This window comes from Carcharodon carcharias, chromosome 15, assembly GCF_017639515.1.
Source record: "Carcharodon carcharias isolate sCarCar2 chromosome 15, sCarCar2.pri, whole genome shotgun sequence".
NCBI classification, from domain to species: domain Eukaryota; kingdom Metazoa; phylum Chordata; class Chondrichthyes; order Lamniformes; family Lamnidae; genus Carcharodon; species Carcharodon carcharias.
This window is the reverse complement of record NC_054481.1, coordinates 39,022,738-39,045,805: the sequence shown is the minus strand read 5'-3', so window position 1 is coordinate 39,045,805 and position 23,068 is coordinate 39,022,738. Positions and strand designations below refer to the sequence as shown.

Below are 23,068 nucleotides of genomic sequence, written 5' to 3'. Positions count from 1 at the left end.
GGAAGGTGGCCAATTAAATATGGGGCCATCCATACTGCTGGCCCAGGCAGAAACTTACCAAGGCTCCTTAGGCAGCACCTTCCAAACCCACGGCCACAGCCATCTAGAAGGTCAAGGGCAGCAGATCGATGGGAACAGCACCACCTGGAAGTTCCCCTCCAAGCCGCTCACCATCCTGACTTGGAACTATATTGCCGTTCCTTCACTGTCACTGGGTCAAAATCCTGGAACTCCCTTCCTAAAAGCACTGTGGATGTATCTACACCACATGGACTGCAGCGGTTCAAGAAGGCAGCTCACCACCAGCTTCTCAAGAGTAGTTAGGGATGGGCAATAAATGCTGCCAGCAACGCTCACATCCTGTAAATTAAATTTGTAAAAATCAGCTCTGGAGCCCCGGCAGCTCCACTGAGAGGTGGCAGTGACTGAGGTTGCAGCGAGAACACCATGGACCTCCATTTTGGAATGGCCTGGAAGGGTGAACACTTAATCAATTTTTATGTGGGCCAAGCAGGCAGAGGTGAAACCCCTCCAGTAGCACTGGGGCCGCGGAACGTCATTTTGTGCCAGGGGTCCCACCACTGTAGCATGGCACCTCTGGCTTTGATGGCCCCCCACGTAGCCACAGGGGAAGCAGCCTCCATGTAGCTGGCGTTCTCCTCATTCTGCGGGAAGGGCTGTTCCACCACTGAAAAAATGCCAGTGGCCCAGGAAAATCTCTTAAAGACCCTCTGAAGAAGGGGTCATACCGACTAGAAACGTTAACTCTGTCTCTCTCTCCACAGATGCTGCTGGGCCTACTGAGTTTTTCCAGCATTTTCTGTTTTTTGTTTCAGATTTCCAGCATCTGCAGTATTTTGCTTTCATCTTAAACTTATTAATTGGTTCATTTAATCATTTAAACTGGCTGCCCACCCTCAGTTCAGCGGGCAGCCAAGACATTGCTGTTCCCACTGCTGGAAAGCTTCCTCCAGAATGTGACTGTGTTGGGGAGCCATCTTTGCACAACTCCCTGGCATTTTCCCAGTCCCACCCTACCCTCTATCCTGCATCTGCTCCTGCCACCTGGAGCCAGGAAAATTCCGTTCTGTGTGTCCATTCACGTACTTTTTGGTTGTTTTGCTGAGGCCGAGTCCATTATCACTGTGTTTTTGAGTCTCACCGCCCACCCCGTTCTAAATCCCTCCACTTCCTCTGTGTCTTTGGAATGCTTGTCCACCATCTAAAGCTTGGATGAGCTGCAATTTCTTCCAGTTGAGCAATGGGAAGACCAAATCTATTGTCTTCTGTACCATCAAAAACTGTATATCCTCACCAGTGATTCCATCCATATCCTTGGTCACTCACTCAGGCAGAATCCAATTTTTTGCAACTTCAGCATCTCCGATTCAACCCTGTGCTGGTAAAGGCTGCTTACTTTCCACTTCCATAATATCATCCACCTGCATCCTTAATTTGGCTCGTGTGCTGCTACCATAAAACCCTAAGACATAGGAACACAAGTAGGCCATTCAGCCCATCGAGTCTGCTCTGCCATTCAATGAGTTTATGGCCGATCTGAGAATCCTCAACTCCACTTTCCTGCCTTTTCCCCATAACCCTTGTTTCCCTTCCTGATTAAAAAATCTGTCTATCTCAGCCTTGAATATACTTAACGACCCAGCCTCTACAGTCCTCTGTGGTAAAGAATTCCACAGATTCACTACCCTTTGAGAGAAGAAATTCCTCCTCACCTCTGTCTTAAATGGGCGACCCCTTACTCTGAGTTTATGCCCTTTGGTCCTAGACTCTCCCACAAGGGGAAACAACTTCTCATCATCTACTCTGTCAAGCCCCCTAAGAATGTTTTATGTTTCAATAAAGTCGCCTCTCATTCATTCTTCTAAACTCCAATGAGTACAGGCCCAACCTACTCAACCTCTCCTCATAAGAAAATCCCTCCATACCTGGGATCAACCTAGTGAACCTTCTCTGGACTGCCTCCAGTGCCATTATATCTCTCTTTAGATAGGGGGACAAAAACTGTTCACAGTATTCTAGGTGTGGTCTAATTAGTGCCTTGTATAGTCTCAGCAAGACTTCCCTATTTTTATACTCCGTTCCCTTTGAAATAAAGGCCAACGTTCCATTTGCCTTCCCTGTTACCTGCTGAACTTGTATGTTAGCTCTTTGGGATTCATGCAGGAGGACTCCCAAATCCCTCTGTGCTGTAGCTTTCTGCAGTCTTTCTCCACTTAAATAATATTCAGCTCCTCTATTCTTCCTGCCAAAGTGCATAACTTCACATTTTCCCACATTATATTCCATTTGCCAAGTTTTTGCCCATGCACTTAACCTGTCTGTATCCCTCTGCAGACTCTGTGTCATCCTCACCACTTTTTTTCCCACCTATTTTTGTGTCATCAGCAAACTTGGTGATAGCACATTCACTTCCCTCATCTAAGTCATTAATATGTATTGTAAATGATTGTGGCCCCAGCACTGATCGCTGTGGCACTCCACTAGTTACAGTTTGCCATCCTGAAAATGCCCCCCTTATCTCAACTCTCTGTCTTCTATTAGTCAGCCAATCCTTTATCTATACTAATATACTACCCCCCAACACCACGGGCTCTTATCATATTAAGTAGCCTTAAGCTACTTAACAAACACCTTTTGGAAATCCAAATATATTACATCGACTGGTTCCCCTTTATCTTCCTGCTTGATGGCACCTCAAAGAATTCTAATAAATTTTGTCAGGCATGATTTCCCCTTCATGAAGCCATGCTATCTATGCTTGATTATATTATGCATTTCTAAATGCTCTGCTGTCACATATCCTTTATAGTAGACCCTAATTTTTCCCCAGTGATAGATGTTAAACTAACTGGCCTATCGTTACCTGTTTTTTGTCTCCCTCCCTTTTTGAATAAGGATGTTACAGTGGTAGTTCTCCAATCTTCTGGGACTTTTCCAGAATCTAAAGATTCTTGGAAAATTACTACCAGTGCATCCACTATTTGTTTAGCTACTTTCTTTAATATCTTAGGATGAAACCCATCAGATCCAGGGGACTTTTCAGCCTTTAACCCTATCAGTTTCCCTAGTACTTTTTCTCTAGTGATAGTTATTGTATTTATTTCATCCACCCTTTTTTCCCCTTGATTATTTGGTATTTTTGGAATGCTATTAGTGTCTTCTACTATGAAGATTGAGGTAATGTATTTATTCAACTCCTCTGCCATTTCCTGGCTCCCCATTATTATCTCCCCAGTCTTGTTGCCTAAGAGGCCTATGTTCACTTTGTCCTCTCTCTTCCCTTTTATATATTTAAAGAAGTTCTTACTGTCCGTTTTTATATTACTTGCTAGTTTACCCTCAAAAGTTCATTTTCTCCCTCTTTATTTTTTTGCTCATCTTTTGTTGGTTTTCAAAATTTTCTCAATCATTTGGGTTGCCATTAATCTTTGCCACATTGTATCTTTTTTCTTTCAATTTGATACTATCCTTAACTTCCTTGGTTAACCATGGTTGGTTTATCCCCTTCCTAGAATCCTTCTTTCTTACTGGGATATATCTTTGTTGTGAGTCATGAGCTATTTTCATAAACGTCTGCCACTGTTCATCAACGATCTTTTCTGCTAAAGTCCTTTCCCACTCCACTCCAGCCAACTCTGCCCATATTCCTTTGTAGTTACCTTATTTAAGCTTAGCACAGTTGTTTCCGACCCGTTTCTCGCACTCAAACAGAATGCTAAATTCTGCCATGTTATGGTCACTGTTTCCTAGGGGATCTTTTACTTTGAGATCATTTATTAAACCTGCCTCATTACACATTGCCAGATCCAAAATAGCCTGATCCCTGGTTGGATCCATAACATATTGTTCTAGGAAACTGTCCCGAATATAATCTGTGAATTCTTGCTTGTGGCTACTTCGGCCAATTTGATTTTCCCAATCTATATGAAGATTAAAGTCACCCATGATTACATGCCCTCATTATCTCTTGATTTATTTTTTGTCCTACAGTATAGCTACTGTTAGGAGACCTATAGACTACTCCCATCATTGTCGTCTTCCCCTTGTTATTTCTTAATTCCACCCATGTGGATTCTACATCTTCCAATCCAAGGTCATTTCTTGCTATCTTTCTTATTCCATCGCATAATAACAAAGCTACCCCACCACTCTTTCCTTCCTGCCTGTCCTCGCAAAAAATCACATAGCCCTGAATATTTAGTTCCCAGCTGTGACCTCCTTGTAACCACGTCTCCATAATGGCTATAAGATCATATCCATTAACCTCAATTTGTGCTGTTAATTCATTTATTTTGTTTCGAATACTACGTGCATTTAAGTAAAGAGTCATTAATTTTGCCTTTTTACCATCTTCCCCCCCCCCCACACTTTGGTCCTATTTGCTGCTTTTTTTTAAATGTTTGTACACTCTGTCCCTTCCTGTCACACTCTGGATATCATTACCTAAATAGCTGCCCTGCAAAGCTGCCATATCCTTTTGCTTTGTAAGCATATGTATTCCCTCTCCAGAACCCTCCTCCCCTCTATTTAGTTGAAAGCTCTCTCTACAGCCCTAGGTATTCAATTTGTCAGGGCACTGGTCCCAGTGCGGTTCAAGTGAAGCCCATCCCACCAGAACAGCTCTCTTCTACCTCAATACCAATGCCAGTGCCCCATGGACTGAAACCCATTCCTTCAACACCACTCTTTGAACCACGCATTTAACTCCTTGACTTTATTTACCCTATGCCAGTTTGCCCATGGTTCAGGTAGTAATCCTGAGATTATTACCTTGGAGGTTCTGCTTTTTAATTTAGCTTCGAACTATTCAAATTCTTTCAGCAGAACCCCCTTTCTCGTCCTATCAATGTTGTTGGTAGCAACGTGGGCCATGACAGCTGGATCCCTCCCCTCCAATTCCCAAGTTCCTCTCCAGCCCTGAGGAGATGTCCTTAACCTTAGCACTGGGCAGGCAACACAGCCTTCAGGACTCACGGCTGCAGAGAACAGTATCTATTTCCCTAATTATACTGTCCCTACCACTACTAAGTTCCAATTTCCTCCCCCACTTGAATGGCTCCCTGTCCCACAGTGTTGTGGTCAGTTCAGACACCCCCCTACAGTCCCTGCTCTCGTCCACACAGTTGGACAGTTGCAGGGGCTGAGGCTCCTTGAACGCTACCCCCTGGGCCCCCATATCTGCCTCACCTGCAGTCACACCCTCCTGTCCCTGATCACAGACCAAATTTGAATGACCTCCTGGAGCAAAGTGTCCAGGTAACTTTCCTCCTTCCTGATGTGGCGTGATGTCTGCAGCTCAGACTCCAGCTCCTCAACTCAGATCCGAAGTTCCTCGAGCTGTAAACATTTACTATAGATGTGTTTGTTCCGGATCACCTTGATGTCCAGCCTCTCTCACTTGCTGCAGTAGCAGCAATACATCACCCGTCCTGCCATCGCTATTATATTTTATTTAATTTACACTTGAAGAATCCATCGTTCTTTACATTTATTGTAATTTTTTTACACCAACATCAATCCTATACTTAACGAGCTATTTTTAAGAAAAAAAGGCTAGAGACCTAAACCCAAACTGAAGACCTTACTTTTACTTTAAAGACTAGAGATACTCACCAATCCTACTCAGCAATTAGCTGCTCTCCATGCTCTTTAATGGTCTCTTCCCCTCTCTCTGCGCTCTTTAATGGCCTCTTGCTCTTCTTGCACTCTCTCACTGTTAAAGGTCTGGCTGCTCCTTTCACTGTCTCACTGTTAAAGACCACGCTGCTTCTCTCACTCTCTGCTGAAATTTCTCATCCACTGCTTTGTGACTTCCAATTATTTCAGTTCCTTCCCGGCCAACCTCCCATCCTCCACCATCCATAAACTTACACTCGCCCAAAACTGTTGTTCTCAGTCTGTTCACTCCAAGCCTGCTCATTCATCACTCTGTCCTTGTTGACTGATAGAAACAAAGGAAGAGTAGACCATTTAGCCCCTCAAGCCTATTCCACTACTTGTTGAGATTTTGGCTGATCTGCAACATAACTCCATATTCCTGCCTTTGCCCTGTATGCCTTAACATCTTAGGCTAACAAAACTCCATCAATCAATTTTAAACTAGCATTGATTTCCTTTGACAAGAGGAGAGTTGCACATTATTTTCGTTGATTTGAATTTAAAATTCTCATGCTAGACTTTAAATCATGTCATGACCTTCCCTGTCTCTATCTTTGCAACCTCCTACAATCTCACCTTAAATCTTTCTTGCTCTGGCATCAGTTGATTACATTGCTTCTCTCAACGTGCTGCCACTGGTTGCTGTGCTTTAAGTCACTTAGGCCTCACCTAGACTCCTGAACGCCGCTGCTCCAAATGAAATTAAACGTGTTCTGCAGGTGATAGTTGTTGACAGTGATGGTGCTGACAGGTTGTACTTTTTTTTTAAAGTCAATTGTATTGGGCTCTGGCATACAAAATAACAAGCACAATGAACATTCCTCCACCAGCACTGTCACTGTTGATGGCGTTTGGCCTTAAATGACTTTTCACCTGTTTTGATTCATGCATTTTAAATTGGTGACTTTTTTTAATACAACTGAAGGGATTCTTCGAATTTGGGAAGCTTATTCTGGAAGATGCATTTACTCACAACGTGTGCCTGGTAAACCTAAGAAAGAAACTGAAGATGACTCCGATGAGCAGTCTCTGACCCATTGCATGCTTGTCCCAGCAACACGGAAGCTAACCACTGTAACTGCTGAACATAACATTCTCTCCTACGACCTATGCACTCTAAAACTCGAACGTCAGGTAAGTAGAACGTTTAAAAAATGTCCTTGACCACAAACCCTACTATTTGCATCCCCATCATAAAATTGCACTGATTAATAAACATTGCACTGAAATATTAATATAATTAATAGCGAATAAGTTTCAGTGCCGTTCAACAACATCAATAACTTACATTTGTATGGCTGATTTGATGTGATTAAATGCCCCAAGACTCGTGTATTAACTACATGGTGTGCATGTGGTTTTGTTTTCGTTGGTTTTTCCCACCCTCAAGCCAGTCTACAGAGCATGTTTAGCTGCTTATCAGATGACAAATGCTTCAGAAAAAGCCACAGGTTGCAAGTTGGGGAAGGTGAGTCACAGCGATGAAGGGGAGGGTTATGTTGGGAGCAACATTCCGTCTAAACCTGCTTTGTACTGGGCGGCCTACAAATTCCGCTTAGCATTACCTTTTTGTCCAAGGGCAGTTTACCTATTAAAGATCGTTGAATTGTTGGGTTGCTGTAATTGTATAAATGAATTGAAAATGCTTCACAGTATTACACTAAATGAGCACTTTACTTCAGTGGAAATGTTACGCATACATCACTAACTAAAGAAGAAAATGAGCTCTACTATTTGGCAGTTCCACATCATCTACATTACAATAATAACCCCTTAAAGCATGTATACAACAATGCAAGTAAATAAGGTTGATAATTTTTGAACATCACTTACGCTTTGCTAGATATTCCTCCCATCCCTTTGGTTTCCTGTGATGGTTAATTTTGTCAATGTTGACGTCTTTGTTTGCTGTGAGCTTGGATTTTATCCTCATAAACTGGTCCAGATGGGTAACTTTCAATCTATATTGAGTCTTGGTTTTGGTCTGATTCATGAAACTGAAGCTATGCTTGCAATCAGGACTGGCGGATTGAAAACGGCAACATATATCAAGCACCCCAGCCAAATCTGTAAACTGTCTTTCTTTCGGGTGTAAGTTATCATGTTGGCAAATGAACTAATTGCACCTGCTTTCATTTTTTTATTTCTCCACAGTACAAGGTGCTAGATGTAAGCTGTTTTTCAATTACAATTGGTTATTGATCCATTGGTTTGCACTGGTAGTTTCAAGACTATTTGGTACATACAAATGAGTTTACTTTCATTTTATGTGCCGTAATCAAATTCGGCAGAAACCAGTGCTTTGCTATCAACTGCTAGCCTCATTTGCAGCTCTTTCTCCTGAAATAAAGCATCTAAATGTTCACACAGTTTTGTAATGAAGGAGAATGCCTGTTATATTGATGATCTTGGCGAAAGATGCTATTTGTTGCGTCACACTCTATATTTTCTCAGGGTTCTGGCTGGGCAGTTTTTTCAGTATCGGCTTTTTCATGATGATCTTCAATGGCACTGAGACAACTACTTTGTAAAATGGGCGCAGTTCAATTTCCCCAAAACATCACCTAGCACAATCTGTGCTCCTGCAGATTGATAAGCTTTTTGTGACAGTACTGTGCTATAGGATCATCATTTATTATCATTTCAATGTTTTCTGAAGACACGCAACAAACAGAAAACCCCCATGCAGGCTGTGCACAAGTTAGACCCTTTAAATTACCACAGAAAAATTTAAAGTGACTGCACATTTAAATAAATTTCCTGTGCACTCCAAAAAGATTTAGAGCAAACATTGCTTCCACTGTGCAGTAGTCCACTGGTAAATGTTCTTCTGAGAAATTACCATATACAACAAATTTACCAGCCCACTTCATTCAAAGGCCTGAATGATAGTGTAGCAACTTCCCAGATACAGGCTAATTCCATATAGAGTGTGAAGCAACAAATAGCATCTTTCGCCAAGATCATCAATATAACAGGCATTCTCCTTCATTACAAAACTGTGTGAACATTTAGATGCTTTATTTCAGGAGAAAGAGCTGCAAATGAGGCTAGTAGTTGATAGCAAAGCACTGGTTTCTGCCGAATTTGATTATGGCACATAAAATGAAAGTAAACTCATTAGCCTTCTTAACAAATGGTGTAAATAGTACATAAATACCATAATGTGGGTGTACCTACACCACATGGCCTGCAGTGGTTCAAGGAGATGGCTCACCACCAACTTCTTGCAGGCAATTAAAGATGGGCGATAAATGCAGGCCTAGCCAGCAATGTCCACATGCTGTGGACCAATTTTTTAAAAAGTCGTATAATCAATAACATGTGGTATGCACTCTATAAGCTGGGCAGCTACACCATTACATCTCCCTGGCATGATAGTTGTGCCCTGTGAAGTCAGCATCACCATTCTCTGTAGATCCAGACTGTGACCTGCATAGAATTGCTTGATAGCAATCCATAATATTCTGAGCATTGCATGAAGTTAACTGGATAATGTTTGAAAACAGTCTTGTGGCTGACATTATTCTGCTCCCAGTGTGATTTACAGAATTAACCTTCTATGCATAACAATGTTAGTGTTGTCATCAACTATCAGCATATGAACTTGGGAATTGTGTGCAGTTACCATTACCTCATTATGGTTTACAGCATTAATAGACTGTACAAGTTCAAAGACATGGTTCTTGCTCCTGCAGCTGAAAGGGAGAATAACATGTTTTGCTATGTAGATGTTAATTTGCTGTACCAGCAACACAGATGTATTTATTTTTATAGCCAGGAGTACATTGTCATTCAGCACTTTCATAATGCCTGGATTTGCTTACTGACATTTCCCCATAGTATTGTGCTTCTGTCAGTTTTGAGCGGACACTGCAGATAAACGCTGAATTCCAATGCCATGTTTCTGGTTGAGTAAGGTTTTAACTGCATCTGTGTGAGCCTTTTGAACTAAGTGGTGTTTCATATAGTCCAGTTTCCATATGACCCTTTTTTAAAATATGACTCCTAAATTCTCCATTAACTTCAAAACATAATTGACACACAACCCCGACACTCACTAAATACTTAAAAATACCTCCCAGTTTTAAAAAACCTTATCAGACACATTGGTTGTTGCTGTTTCTACAGTTTTCAAAAACGCAATCCCCTTTAAATGTAGGTTGGCACTTTTTCTGGGACATTGCTGGTTTCATTGCTTAGACATGGTTTTAAGGGAAAAAGTGAACAGTTATCAGCTGACAAAGTTGTGAGCAGCCTTTTTATTCCAATATGCAGTACATTCCTGATTGCAGGACAGCCATGCATGCACATATTTTGGAGCAAAGATTTGGAGATTGGGGAGAGTCAGAGAGATTGGAGTAGGAAGGGCGTTGGTTTAGTAATTGCGGCATGGGGATGGGTTGGATGCTCAAGGTTGGAGGAGGTTCGCTGGAGATCATGGTGGGATGATGTGGCTTTAAGTTTGTTTTTTGATCCTGGAGGAAACACTCTGTGCTCCTCCTGGCCCACAAGCAGTGCTGTAAAGGTGCTTTTTAAAATGTTAAAAGAAAGTCTTTTATTTATTCATTGGATGTCAGCATCACAAGCAAGTTATGCTTTTATTGCCCATCTCTACCTGCATTTATGGATCCAGCCCTCCTTGTCACCCTTTACCTGCTGGGTTTCTCATCGCCTGGGAAAACTGTGGTTAAAAGTAGAAACACTATTAATTTGGAGGCATGCAGCCTCCTTAAAAGTTTCAACAGCTGACACACCACCTGAGCATGGATTGGTTGCTCCCCCACTGCCCCCATTAAAACCAGAAGTGGGTAGGATTGATACACATTGGATTCCAGTCCAGATTTTTAATATTTTAACCCACCTTTATTTTTGGAGTTGAAAATGACCTCCTTTCTGTCTGCAGTTACTACTGCATACTTTCATAAGAAAACAGCTCTGTGTAACCCTATTTTTCCATTTTCTCAAACTGCTGTTTGTTGCCAAGAAGGTGAGGGTAGAAGAAAATCCTTCGTTCAGAGTCTTGTAGGGAGCATGGAAGACTTTATCATAAAAAGTGCTTGTGACCAATACTATTGCATCCTTTAATGGAAATCTGAGTAGTTGGGAAGCAGCGGAAGATGCAGAACTTTGGACAAAGAGCAGGACAATGGCATTAGTTTTGGATTGGCAGCACTGATAAGAAAGGCCAAATTACATCCTTGCTGCTTGTGAAACTTGTATGGCAAGAACCTGGTGAATACCTTGATGCATTCTGAACAAGCATGGTGATGGGACAGATTGTACAGGACATAGAACACCAATGTTTAAATATATGTTGGAGTTAACACTCCATTGGCTAAGGTTTTAGAACATTACATGAATTTGTACTTCAAGGAGTTAAGATTATTGCTTTCTCTTTAGTTTGTAGGCTATAACGATGAGGTGCTGGATGTGAAGTTTCTCGGGCCAACTGACACACATATTGTGGTGGCCACCAACAGCCCACAGCTGAAAGTGTTCGAGCTTGCAACGTTAAACTGCCAGATCCTATATGGACACACTGGTGAGTGGAGAATGTGGAGAGTTTGTTCTTGTATTGGTTTGGTCATTTTGGTAATCCCCAGTTCCCCAATGTAAGTCTCCACTCTAGCAATTGTAGGAGGTAGCCTTTAAGGGACCACTATTTGGAGAGCACTTTTGCCTGGTAACTATTCTGTTGCACTAATGTACATGTCTTAGAACAGTGTCTCTGCTGACTGTTTTCTTGTTATACAGCCAAGCTTTTGGTGTGGCAGTTTGCTCAAACCAATATTCGACCAAAAGATTAATTTGCACTACATTGCAAGATGTTGCAGTTCATATACCTGCGTTATGTCAATCCATTTTTAACTATCTTTTTGACTCCCCAGTAATCTCTAGTTGTACATGGCCTGATAAATACCACTAAAGACCAATATAATCTTGGAGTGTTATCTCATTTTTTAAAAAAAGGTCTTACCATCACTACCACAATTGTCCACCATCCCATTTTCTAACACCATCTTAGTTACCCAAACAAATACTGTTACTCTTCCTCCTTTTCTAAATTAAATCTCTTATACATATTGAAAAAAAGAAAGGCATGAATTTTTATAGTGCATTCCACATCCTGGGGACATTCCGGAGTGTTTGATTTGATAGACAGATTTTTGGTTTATTAAGAGATATGAGGAATGAGTGGGAAAATGGAGTTGAAGTGCAGATCAGCCATGATGGTATTGAATGGTGGAGCAGGCTCGACAGGCCATGTGGTCTACTCCTCCTATTTCTTGTGTTTTTGTGATTTCCATTGATGTACATCTGATGCATATTCTGTTGTATTGTAGAAAATGTGACAACCACTTTGTGCATAGCAAGGTTCAACTAGCAAAATGTGATAATGACCAGATAATGGTATAGTTGATTGAGGTATAGAGATTGGCTAGGACACTGGTCTGTGCACTTCTTCAAATAGTGCTAAGGGATCTTTTTAGGCCTGTCTGAGATAGTAGACTGTTTACTGTCAAATACAGAACATACTGCACTGAAGTGTCAACCTAGATTTAGTGCTTAGGTTTCTGGAATGAAGCTTGAACTAACAATCTTTTGACTCAAGAGGCATGGGTGCTACCACTGAGCACAGGTAACTCTTCTAGAATTTAGTATGTGCTATAGGGTGTGTGTGCATCCATAAACCCAGGAGAAACTTCTTTACTTAGAGGATGGTTAAAATGTGGAAACTTGCTACCACAAGGAATAGTTGAGGTGATCAACATAAATGTATTTGAGGGGAAACTGGATAATTACTTGGGAAAAGAAGTAGAAGGGTATGCTGATGGAATCAAATGAAGGATGGGAGATGCATGGACTTCTGTAATATAAATGCTTTGTAATACCCTATAACAGTTAAGACCAGGGATAACAAATTAAATTGCATCCCTTCCTTTATCACCAAAATTAGCTGATCCCCCATTTTCTTTCAGCTAAACTTCTGCTCCAGGCTTCAGAAAGACCGATCAGCACAGAAGCATATGTCTGTAATTCCCACAGTTTATTCCTAATAACTCTTAGCATTGGCATACAAACATTTTGAACAGTGGAACTGCACATTGGGTTACAGGATCCTTGGACCAAACTATTTTAAATATACCTAGAGATACATTCTAAATTCTTTGCTAGTCTTCTTGCCCTGAACTTACAGAAATCAGCTACATTCTTCCTGGAAACTTTATCCACTCCAGAAAATAGCCTCCTGTTATTTATAAGCACAAGTGTTTTTATTCCAATAGTGAAAACCAATGATTTTGTTCCACCAATGAATCAAATAAAATGGGTGATTGGACCATTCTATCACAATGTCTTATGTTTAGATAATCATCTTAAAAAAAAAACCAAAGTGAATTTTGAATTCAGAGGACCTTAAGGTGAAGTAGTCTTTCCATTTACTGTATTTTGGAATGGATGCATGATCTATGGGTGCAAAAATCAACAGTCTTTTAGTAACTATTATGCTTCAGAAACGAACTTTGCAGTTTGTGCATTTGAGTCATTTCTCTTTGGGTAACTATAATGTACAAAATAGCGATTTAGTGTATTCAACTGAAATTCTAGCCTGGGTCTAATGTATTGATTGTTGAAAACCCATTTGGTTGTAATACTCAGATATATGTTATAATTAGGCAATGATTGCTGTTCTAAATTCGGTGATGAATCCCACATTTTTCAAAGTATATCGTGGATGTTTTGCCTGTGATGGTTCACCCTAATTAACAGGATGCCTGGGAAATACTTTCCCTAAATCAATTTCTGCTCTATCAACAACATTTATATTCTATTGCTTTGTACAACAAGATTTTTCAGGAGGGGTTTCCATCAAAATCAGCTACTGTACATTGATCCTGACATTACAATGGACCATCGCAAGGCCATGTTTTGTTAAAACCTAATTGCTGTCCAGAAAACTACTGGGGAAGAAAAGGTTGCCCAGAAAAAAGGACTTTCATAACAACTCTCTTTCAACTAAACTTCTGCTCCAGGCTTCAGAAAGACCGATCAGCACAGAAGCATATGTCTGTAATTCCCACAGTTTATTCCTAATAACTCTTAGCATTGGCATACAAACATTTTGAACAGTGGAACTGCACATTGGGTTACAGGATCCTTGGACCAAACTATTTTAAATATGCCTAGAGATACATTCTAAATTCTTTGATAGTCTTCTTGCCCTGAACTTACAGAAATCAGCTACATTCTTCCTGGAAACTTTATCCACTCCAGAAAATAGCCTCCTGTTATTTATAAGCACAAGTGTTTTTATTCCAATTGTGAAAAACAACTTTCAGGAGAGTTGAACTCCTGGTCTGTTGATAAGAACAGGTCAATTGATGAAATTGTTGTTATGAAAGTCCTTTTTTCTGGGCAACCTTTTCTTCCCCAGTAGTTTTCTGTACAGCAGTTAGGTTTTAACAAAACATGGCCTTGCGATGGTCCATTGTAATGCCAGGATCAATGTACAGTAGCTGATTTTGATGGAAACCCCTCCTGAAAAATCTTGTTGTACAAAGCAATAGAATATAAATGTTGTTGATAGAGCAGAAATTGATATAGGGAAAGTATTTCACAGGCATTCAGTTAATTAGGGTGCCAAAATGCTCTCCCCACCTCCAGATGCCTTAAGGCATTCTCCTCCAAATTGCATTTGTAGTGATCAGTGATAGAAAAATAAACACTGTAGTACTGATTAAAAGTGGAATGTTTCTCCAGAGAAGTAACTACCTTTCCTGATTTTTCCAGAGGTCAACCCTGGCCCAGTTGGTAATGCTTTCACTCCTGAGTTGGAAGATTGTGGGTGTAACTGTCATTTCAGGGACTTGACAAAAGATGGGCCGGCACTCCAGTGCAGCACTGAGGGATTGCTACATTATTGAAGCTGTCACCTTTCAGGTCAAATGTTAAATTGCATCCTGGTCTTCCCTCTGGATGTATAAGATCCCATGGCACTATTTTCTTCTGTTCATTTACTGGATATGGGCATCGCTAGCTTCGTCAGCATTTATTGCCCATCCCTAATTGCCCTTGAGAAGGTGGTGGTGAGCTGCCTTCTTGAACTGCTGCAGTCCATGTAGTGTAGGTACACACACAGTGCTGTTAGGGAGGGAGTTCCAGGATTTTGACCCAGTAACAGTGAAGGAACGGTAATATATTTCCATGTCAGGATATTGAGTGGCTTGGAGGGGAACTTCCAGGTGGTGGTGTTCCCATGTGTCTGCCACCCTTGTCCTTCTAGATGGCAGCGGTCGTGAGTTTGAAAGGTGCTGCCTACAGAGCCTTGGTGAGTTCCTGCAGTGCATCTAGTAGATGGTACACACTGCTGCCACTGTGCATCGGTGGTGGAGGGAATAAATATTTGTGAATGAGGTGCCAATCAAGCGGTGCCAAGCTTCCAGGCTAGGATGAGTACAGCTCCAACATCCAGACAAAGATGAGCTCGAAGAAGAGTAAGGGTCCTGGTCAATATTTATCCCTCCCCAAAAATCAGTTACACAGATTATCTTGTCGTTATCAGATTGATTTTTATCAATGCTTCCGTGCATAAATTGGTTGTCACCTTTTCTACATTATAATAATACTTCAAGAGTACTTAATTGCCTGTAAAGTGCTTTCAGTTGTCCTGAGGTTGTGGAATGTACTATATAAATAAACATAAGCCTTTCTTTTGTTGCAAACTTTGCAAGTGAATAAATTGAAGTGTATACCCTAAAAAAGTGTTATCAAATTGTAAGTCGCTTAGTTGTACACTGAAGAGCAGAGAGCTTTTGAAATGGCGAGAAATCCACACTAATGATAGGTTATGTTGGTGCTTTCCCAATTTGCTGCGTTAATAGACTAGACATCAGATGCATCTCATTACATTGATTAGTTTCCAGTAATACTTTTACATTTTCCAGTCAACATTTAACTTGTGTGTCTGACCACAACATATTAACTCAAGTCAGTCAGCAGGATGAATTATTTTACAGAGAGCATTAATGCTGGAAAAATTAGTAGTGCAGGAATTTAAAAAAAAAAATGTGCCACTGGTCAGTTCACAGATGAGTGATTTCTACAGTTTGATAATAACTTGGTGTATGTGTTTCACTGGTACCTCGAAAAGCTGGATATCACTTACCTGGAAAAACAATATACGCTTTTGCAGTGCTAAATGCAATTTGTAAAATATTTGAGAGGCTAGGTTATTATATTCTTAGAGGGTAACAGTAATTTTGTATTGTAACTAACCAGAATTTAGGAAGAATGTCAGTCCTTGGAGAGGCTGCAGCGGAGACCTGGTGAAATAGTACCGAGGATGAGAAACTTTCAGTCAAGTGAAGAGACTAGAGATGCAGGGATTGTTCTCCTTTGAACATAGAAGGCTAAAGTGAAAATTAATAGGCATTCAAAATTATGACGGGTTTTGATAATGGAGATAGGGAGGAACTGTTTCCACTGACGTGAGTGTTGGTAACCCAAGGATATAGATTTGATATAATTGGCAAAAGAACTGGGAGTGGAGGGGAAAAGGTGAGTTTTTAATGCAACAAGTTATGATCTGGAAAGCATTACCTGATCAGGCCAATATTGCAGATGTTAGTGTTCAAAGCCTTGGCATAAAACTAGAAATTAACCTACATTAAAGTTATGACCAAAAATAAAGCATTTGTTTCCTGCTGAGTTCTAAATTTATACCCCGAGTTAGAGAGTTTTTTTTTATATTTTAGATACCGTATTAGCCCTGGATGTGTTTAAGCAAGGCACCAAATTTGCCAGTTGTTCTAAGGTATGTTTTATTTTCAAATAAATTGATCTTATTTTAAAGATTCATTTGGGGATTAATCAATTCCTAAAACAAACTCAAATAGTTTTTTTATTTTTAATCATTTTCTTTCCATGCTTCAGGACAAAACCATTCGAATCTGGAAGATGAATAAAGAGACTGGAGAAGTGAATTGTGTGGCACAAGGTCTAGGACATGCCCACGGTGTTGGTATTATTTCCTGCTCACGGTATGAGTGTTTTGGAAGTGTTCAAGTGTTTTTTCTAATGAAAGCCTCAAAGATTCCTTGCATGCCTGCAATTGAAGTGAGGAAAACGCTACTAATTTGGCTTGATTTTAAGATTCTTATCATCATGCTCAGATCTCTTATCTCTGCCATGCCTACCTATCCTGGCCTCTTGCATATTTCCAGTTTTAATTGCTTCACTTTTAACTGCATGCCCTCAGCTGCCAGGTTCTCAGCTCTGGAATTCCCTCCTTAAATCTGATTTCCTCTCTAACCCTACCTCTGTTAAGTTGCTCTTTAAAATCTACTTTGACCAAGCTTATGTTTCCTTATATTCCCTTATGTGATTTGTTGTCATATTTTATTTGATCATGTTACTGTGAAGCACCTTGGAATGTTTTACATTAAAGGCACAATCTGAATGTAAATTTGTTGTACATTAAATTGGAGTAGCAGGGAACATGCAGTAGGAGGATTCTTTTTTAAATCCATATCCTTATACGAAAGTTCTCCCTATGAGAGAACATTTAAATAGAGCGATAGAGCGATCATTGCTTCCAGGCTTCACTTCATGATGAGGCAATGTTACTTTTTTCTGTAACTAACTTCTTGTATCACATCGCTGGAGCTTTCACCTTTGTAGATTTATCAGTTGAAAGTGGAAAAAGGATTGTTAATACTCCAATTTGATTATTATCTGACTACTGTTTAACAATGGATTTCTGTGTACTACAACTAGATTGCAGGCTTCAACATAGTGTCCAAATTCTTGATTCTGACTTGCTTTTTTTCAATGATTTTCTAATTACAGATTGAAAGAAGGTTTCATAGTCAGTGGTAGCCAGGACTGCACCTTAAAGCTGTGGGCTCTTACAAAATCCCTACGGGCTAACAGTAGTGAGAAAATTACAGAACCTGAAGTCCTTCGTGCTGATTTGACTGAGAAGGTTCATGACAAGGTAAGAAGTTGTGTGTTATAAGTACTTACTGATCCCTAAGCAACAATGAACACTTGTGTTAAACTGCTTTGTTGAAGAAAGAATCAAAAAAGGGAAACTGCAGATTGCTGAAATCTCAAGTTTGCAGCACAATGGGACTGCCTTTGGTTAATTCCATTCTCATTCCATACTATCTGATAGACATCTCCAGTAATAGCTTTTCTTCCTGCTGATGCACTATTGCCTCCCAAGTTCCTCTAGAATGTATCCTTATTCCCTCTTCTCTTTCCCATCTTCATGCTGCCCTTTGGTGGCATCATCCACAGATGTAGGATTAGATCAGCCTGTTTGACCTTCCCACTACCTTCCTCAACCCGCTTCCCCTCCCCTCCTCTACCTATGTTGTCAAGACTGTTTGCCAGACATCCAGTCTTGGGGAGGCCCAGATTTCACAGAATCTTTACAGTGCAGAAGGAGGCCATTCAGCCTATTGAGTTTCACTGGCTCTCTGAAAGAGCATTCTACCTAGTCCCAATCCTCTTGCATATTCTTTCTTTTCAGATAACAGTCCAATTCCTTCCACAGGGGAGGTCAAACTGGCTGTTCTAATTTCTCAGTTTTGTTTTGAGATGGTTGAGATCACTGCTGTCAGCCTCAGAAACTCCATACCTATGCCACCAGTCGAACTAGATGATTTGCATTCTCGAAATCTTGACTGAACTAAGCATCTGACCCTATAACCTTTTCATTACAAACTGTCCACTTCCAGCTCTGTCTTCACTTCTATTTCAGCCTAACTCCTGCTGAAACTCCCTTCAATTCATTTGTGATCTCCAGAGTTGACTTCGCCAACGTTCTGCTGGCTGACCTCCCATCATCCATTAACTTCAACTTATCCAAATCTCTGCTTCTCATATCCTTTCCTGCTTATCCAAGTCTTGCTTATACATCATCCCTGCCTTCGTTGATGTATAATGGCTGCTGGTCCTCCAAAACATCAGGTATAAGATTACCATGCTCATGGCCTCACCGCCAACACTGCCCCTCACTTTTTGCAATCTCCACCAGCCCTACAGTTTTTTTCCTTTAACCTCTCCCCTGGCCAACCCCTACTGCACACCCCACCTCCACCCCCCCTCACTTTGGTCCACCATTGGCAGCCATGCCTTCAGATTCCTCAGCTCTGGATTTCTGTCCCTAAACTTCTGCACCACCCTTCTTTTTTTAAAGACCCTCCTCAAAGCCCATCTCTTTGACAAAGCTTTAATTAATGCCTTATAATCCCCTTTAGCTTGGCATTAAACCTCTGTGAAGCACATTGGAGTGTTTTGATACATTACAGGTACTTTATAATTATGTTATAATTATGAAGGATATTGCATTGATAATGAGACTCTTTGCTAACTAATCATCAGAAAACGAAGCTGCACTTTGTCCTTAAATGTATCCTATTTGTTTATTATTTCATAGGATATAAACAGCGTGGTAGTCTCTCCAAATGACAAGCTAATAGCTACAGGCTCCCAGGACAAAACAGCAAAGCTTTGGTCAGCATCTGATTTCTCACTTGTGGGAGTGTTTCGAGGCCACAATCGTGGGATTTGGTCTGTCCAGTTTTCTCCTATGGACCAGATCCTAGCCACCTCTTCAGCAGATGGCACTGTGAAACTGTGGGGACTTCAGGACTTCAACTGTTTAAAGGTAGAAAACATTATATAGATAATATGGTAAAGCAACCAGGCTTCTATGTTATCTTAAACAAAAACAGAATTACCTGGAAAAACTCAGCAGGTCTGGCAGCATCAGCGGAGAAGAGCAAAGTTGACGTTTCAAGTCCTCATGACCCTTCAACAGAACTGAGATAAATTAGGAGAGGGGTGAAATATAAGCTGGTTTAAGGTGGGGGGAGTGGGGGTGTGGTTGTAGGGACAAGCAAGCAGTGATAGGAGCAGATAATCAAAAGATGTCACAGACAAAAGAACAAAGAGGTGTTGAAGGTGGTGATATTATCTAAGAGAATGTGCTAATTAAGAATGGATGGCAGGACACACAAGGTACAGCTCTAGTGGGGGTGAAATAAGAGGTATAGATTTAAAAATAATGGAAATAGGTAGGAAAAGAAAAATCTATATAAATTATTGGAAAAAACAAAAGGGAGGGAGAAGAAATGGAAAGGGGGTGGGGATGGAGGAGGGAGTTCAAGATCTAAAGTTGTTGAATTCAATATTCAGTCCGGAAGGCTATGTTATCTTCACTGGCCATTTAAAAAAGGGAATTGGAATCTTTAACTGCGCTAAAATCAAAGGGTGAGAGTTGGGGAGAGCAGCAACAATGGGGTTGATGTGGATGGCCATCCACATGGCCTGAACTATTATAACCTCTGGGCCTCAACTTACTTGTTTTCTCATGGCACCCTCCCAGTGTGTACATACATATACACATATGCGCACACATATGCGCGCGCACACTCACACACACCCAATGTGTGACATACAGGCAGAGTGGCAGCAGGAAACAGTGTGGCCACGGGAACGTCCCCTGGCAGAATAAGTGAGCAAGGTGGAGACCGGCCTGGTGTGCCAGAGGTTGGGAGGTTGTGGGGTGGATGGTGGGTGGGCAGTGCAAGCTATTGTGGGAACAGGAAGAGCTCATCCACTCCCCCTGGTCCACAAGGGACCTTAAATTGAAAGATTTACTTGGGCCTCTTCTGACCACAATCCTGCCTGTGGCCAGCCTGGCACTGTGTGAACCTTAGTCAATCTAAAGTTTTAATCATGTGCACATAGCAGTGACCTGACTGAACCTCAACTTTGCCTCTTTCTGGCATGGGCAGCTGTGCGAAAGCCAGAAAAGTGGCATGCATGGTGATCAGTTTGGGAATGGTACAGTGAGCCTCCAGGCACATTGTTATCTTCTCGCACCCCCTCCACCTATCCAATTCCTGAGGGGTACACTGGGTTAAAACCCTAGTATCTGGATACATTAAATACCAATCATTTGAACTGTCCTCTTTTTAGCCTTAGTAATGTCTTGTCCTATGGGACTTGACCTTCCACCTTGGTTTCTTAATTTAAGGTTGAGTGGTCTTAATTCATCCTGGACAGCCACAAGGATGATGCAATGAAATTGTTACCGATATTTGAGCCCAGTGGGCATTCTCTTTGACGTTGTCTAGCTGTGACGCAGAAACCCTAAGTAGAGATAAGTGATGAACGTTGAAAGCTTAACGTTGAATGTCCCTTTGTTTGAATTGTCAACTATTTATTGTTTTGCAAAAATTCCTGGCACTCCCATTTTTTGTTTGTGTCAAATACTATTTTAATAATATGGTATTGTTTGGTTACCAAGCATATAGAAGAAAACTGTTCCAATCCACAATATAACCTAGTTTTTGGCATAATTGGCATCAAATGCCAAGTTTGCACTTCTTTTTCCTCTACAAAAGCCTTTTAGGAACAAGGTAAAATGCTATTGTTTTCTGACCAGCGTAGCATGAAAGAGCTGCATTCGTTGTCTGTGACTGGCTCCTATTATATTGCTCAGTGAGTCAGAATTTAACGTTTCATAACAATGTGGATGTTTGTACTATATGGCAGTGTAGTTAAAGAGAGCCAATGGATGCAGTGTATTTGGATTTTTAAAAGGCATTTGATTAAGTACCACAAAAAAAAATATAAAATTAGGGCTTTGGGGTGCTAATTACAGAAGTTAAGAAACAGTGTTTATTTCTCCCATCGATTACTCATAAAATTGGTCCTATGATAGATTTTTATTATTAGAGAGGTAAAGTCCAAAGACATAGTGAACAATGAGAATTTGCATTCAAAGGGGAAATCTGTATAGAGGAGATGAGGTTGTGTGTAGGAAAGAAGGCATTCTAAGATCTAAATAGTGTGAAAAGTCTCTAGCCTCTGAGTCTCAAACTGCTTTTCTTAAGAACTGAAGTTAAGAAAACTCACTTTGAATTTGACTGCTCAGAGTATCGTGTTACTTTGCCTGGGTCTTTTAAAATATATGTGTTTTACTGTTGCCTTAACGGTGGTGTAACTGGGAATTAAATTAATTAAGGGAGCTAGGAATTATCATAGTAGCAATTTGTAGACCTATGTATCTGCTTAACATTTTTTCTTTGATTTAATAAATGTTTAATTTAGTTTTGTAAAACTCTCTAAGCCTCAGTGGCCTTCAAAGCCTGCATCTCAAAATAAGTACAAGTTGCAAATAGTTGTGGCAGCTGCTTCAGGTTTCCCTTGGGATTTGGGCAGTTTGGCATTTACCACCCCCAGCCACAACAGATATTTTTAAGATAGCTATAATGACTTGAGTTGGTTGCTCAACCGTCTACCTAACTGTATAAAATCATTGGCACTATCCCATGCTCTTCTCCAGTATAGCTGTGCCACCAATCTATTTATTGGTTTATGAGCACTTGTGCAAATTCCCTTCATCCCTATTTGATTTGCACTGACTGAGACACGTATGTAGCAATAGATAATTATTAAAGGGTTTTTTTTGGCTGTCCTGATTACATGGAACAGCTCTGTTTATTACATGATGAGTTGCTTTTCATTAACTAACTGTTTGCATTCTCAGACGTTTGAAGGCCATGATGCTTCAGTACTGAAAACGATTTTTGTCAGTCGTGGAACTCAGCTGTTGACAAGGTACCTTGATAAAATCTGCTGACAAATATTAACCACAGCAGGTGTGTCACAACATTCCATTCCAAAATGCATTGGAATCTTAGGAGCAGAAGGCCATATAGCCTTGAGCCTGCTCCACAATTCACTTAGTACATAAACGATCTAAACCACAACTCCATTTATCTGCCTTTGTTCCACATCCCTCAATACCCTTGCCGAACAATAATCTCCCAGTTTCAGCCTTTAGAATTTAAATTGATCCAACATCCACAGCCTTTTGTGGGAGCGAGTTTCAGATTTCCACCTTTGTGGATAAAGTGCTTCCTGTTTTAAACCCTAAATGACCTTGCTCTAACCAGAGGAAATAGTTTCTCTGTGTCCGTTGAGTCTCTTAATTGTTTTAAGTACACTGATTAGATCCCTACTTAACCTTCTAATCTCAAGGAGCACAAGCCAATTTTTGTGATCTGGCTTCATAACTTAAACCTTTGAGCCTAGTATCAATCTGATGAAATGAAGACAGAAAACACTGGTAATGCTCAGCAAGTCTGACAGCATCTGTGGTCTGAAATTGTTGAACTCAATGTTGAGCCCAGAAGGCTGAAACGTCTCTAATCGAAAGATGAGGTGCAGTTCCTCGAGATTGTGTTGGGCATTATTGACACACTGCAATGGACTGAGGACAGAGGTCAGAGTCAGAGCAAGGTGAAGGAGTCAGGCAACCAGAAATTCAGAGTCATGCTTGCAGACTGATCAGAGATGATCTGCT

General features: G+C 40.8%; 1 protein-coding gene across 2 annotated transcripts in view; it reads left to right on the top strand.

The window, feature by feature from the left end:
- The window catches only part of tbl3 (transducin beta like 3), a 66,914-nt gene that overhangs the window by 17,207 nt on the left and 26,639 nt on the right, over positions 1-23,068 (top strand). The window contains exons 10-16 of one of the 2 annotated variants that reach the window (XM_041207314.1): positions 6,605-6,813; positions 11,083-11,224; positions 16,437-16,495; positions 16,615-16,721; positions 17,530-17,677; positions 19,127-19,357; positions 22,250-22,320. In XM_041207314.1, the coding sequence (XP_041063248.1) occupies positions 6,605-6,813; positions 11,083-11,224; positions 16,437-16,495; positions 16,615-16,721; positions 17,530-17,677; positions 19,127-19,357; positions 22,250-22,320 (967 nt within the window). The remainder of the gene's footprint in view (positions 1-6,604; positions 6,814-11,082; positions 11,225-16,436; positions 16,496-16,614; positions 16,722-17,529; positions 17,678-19,126; positions 19,358-22,249; positions 22,321-23,068) is intronic. The other variant, XM_041207315.1, reaches the window with a different exon arrangement.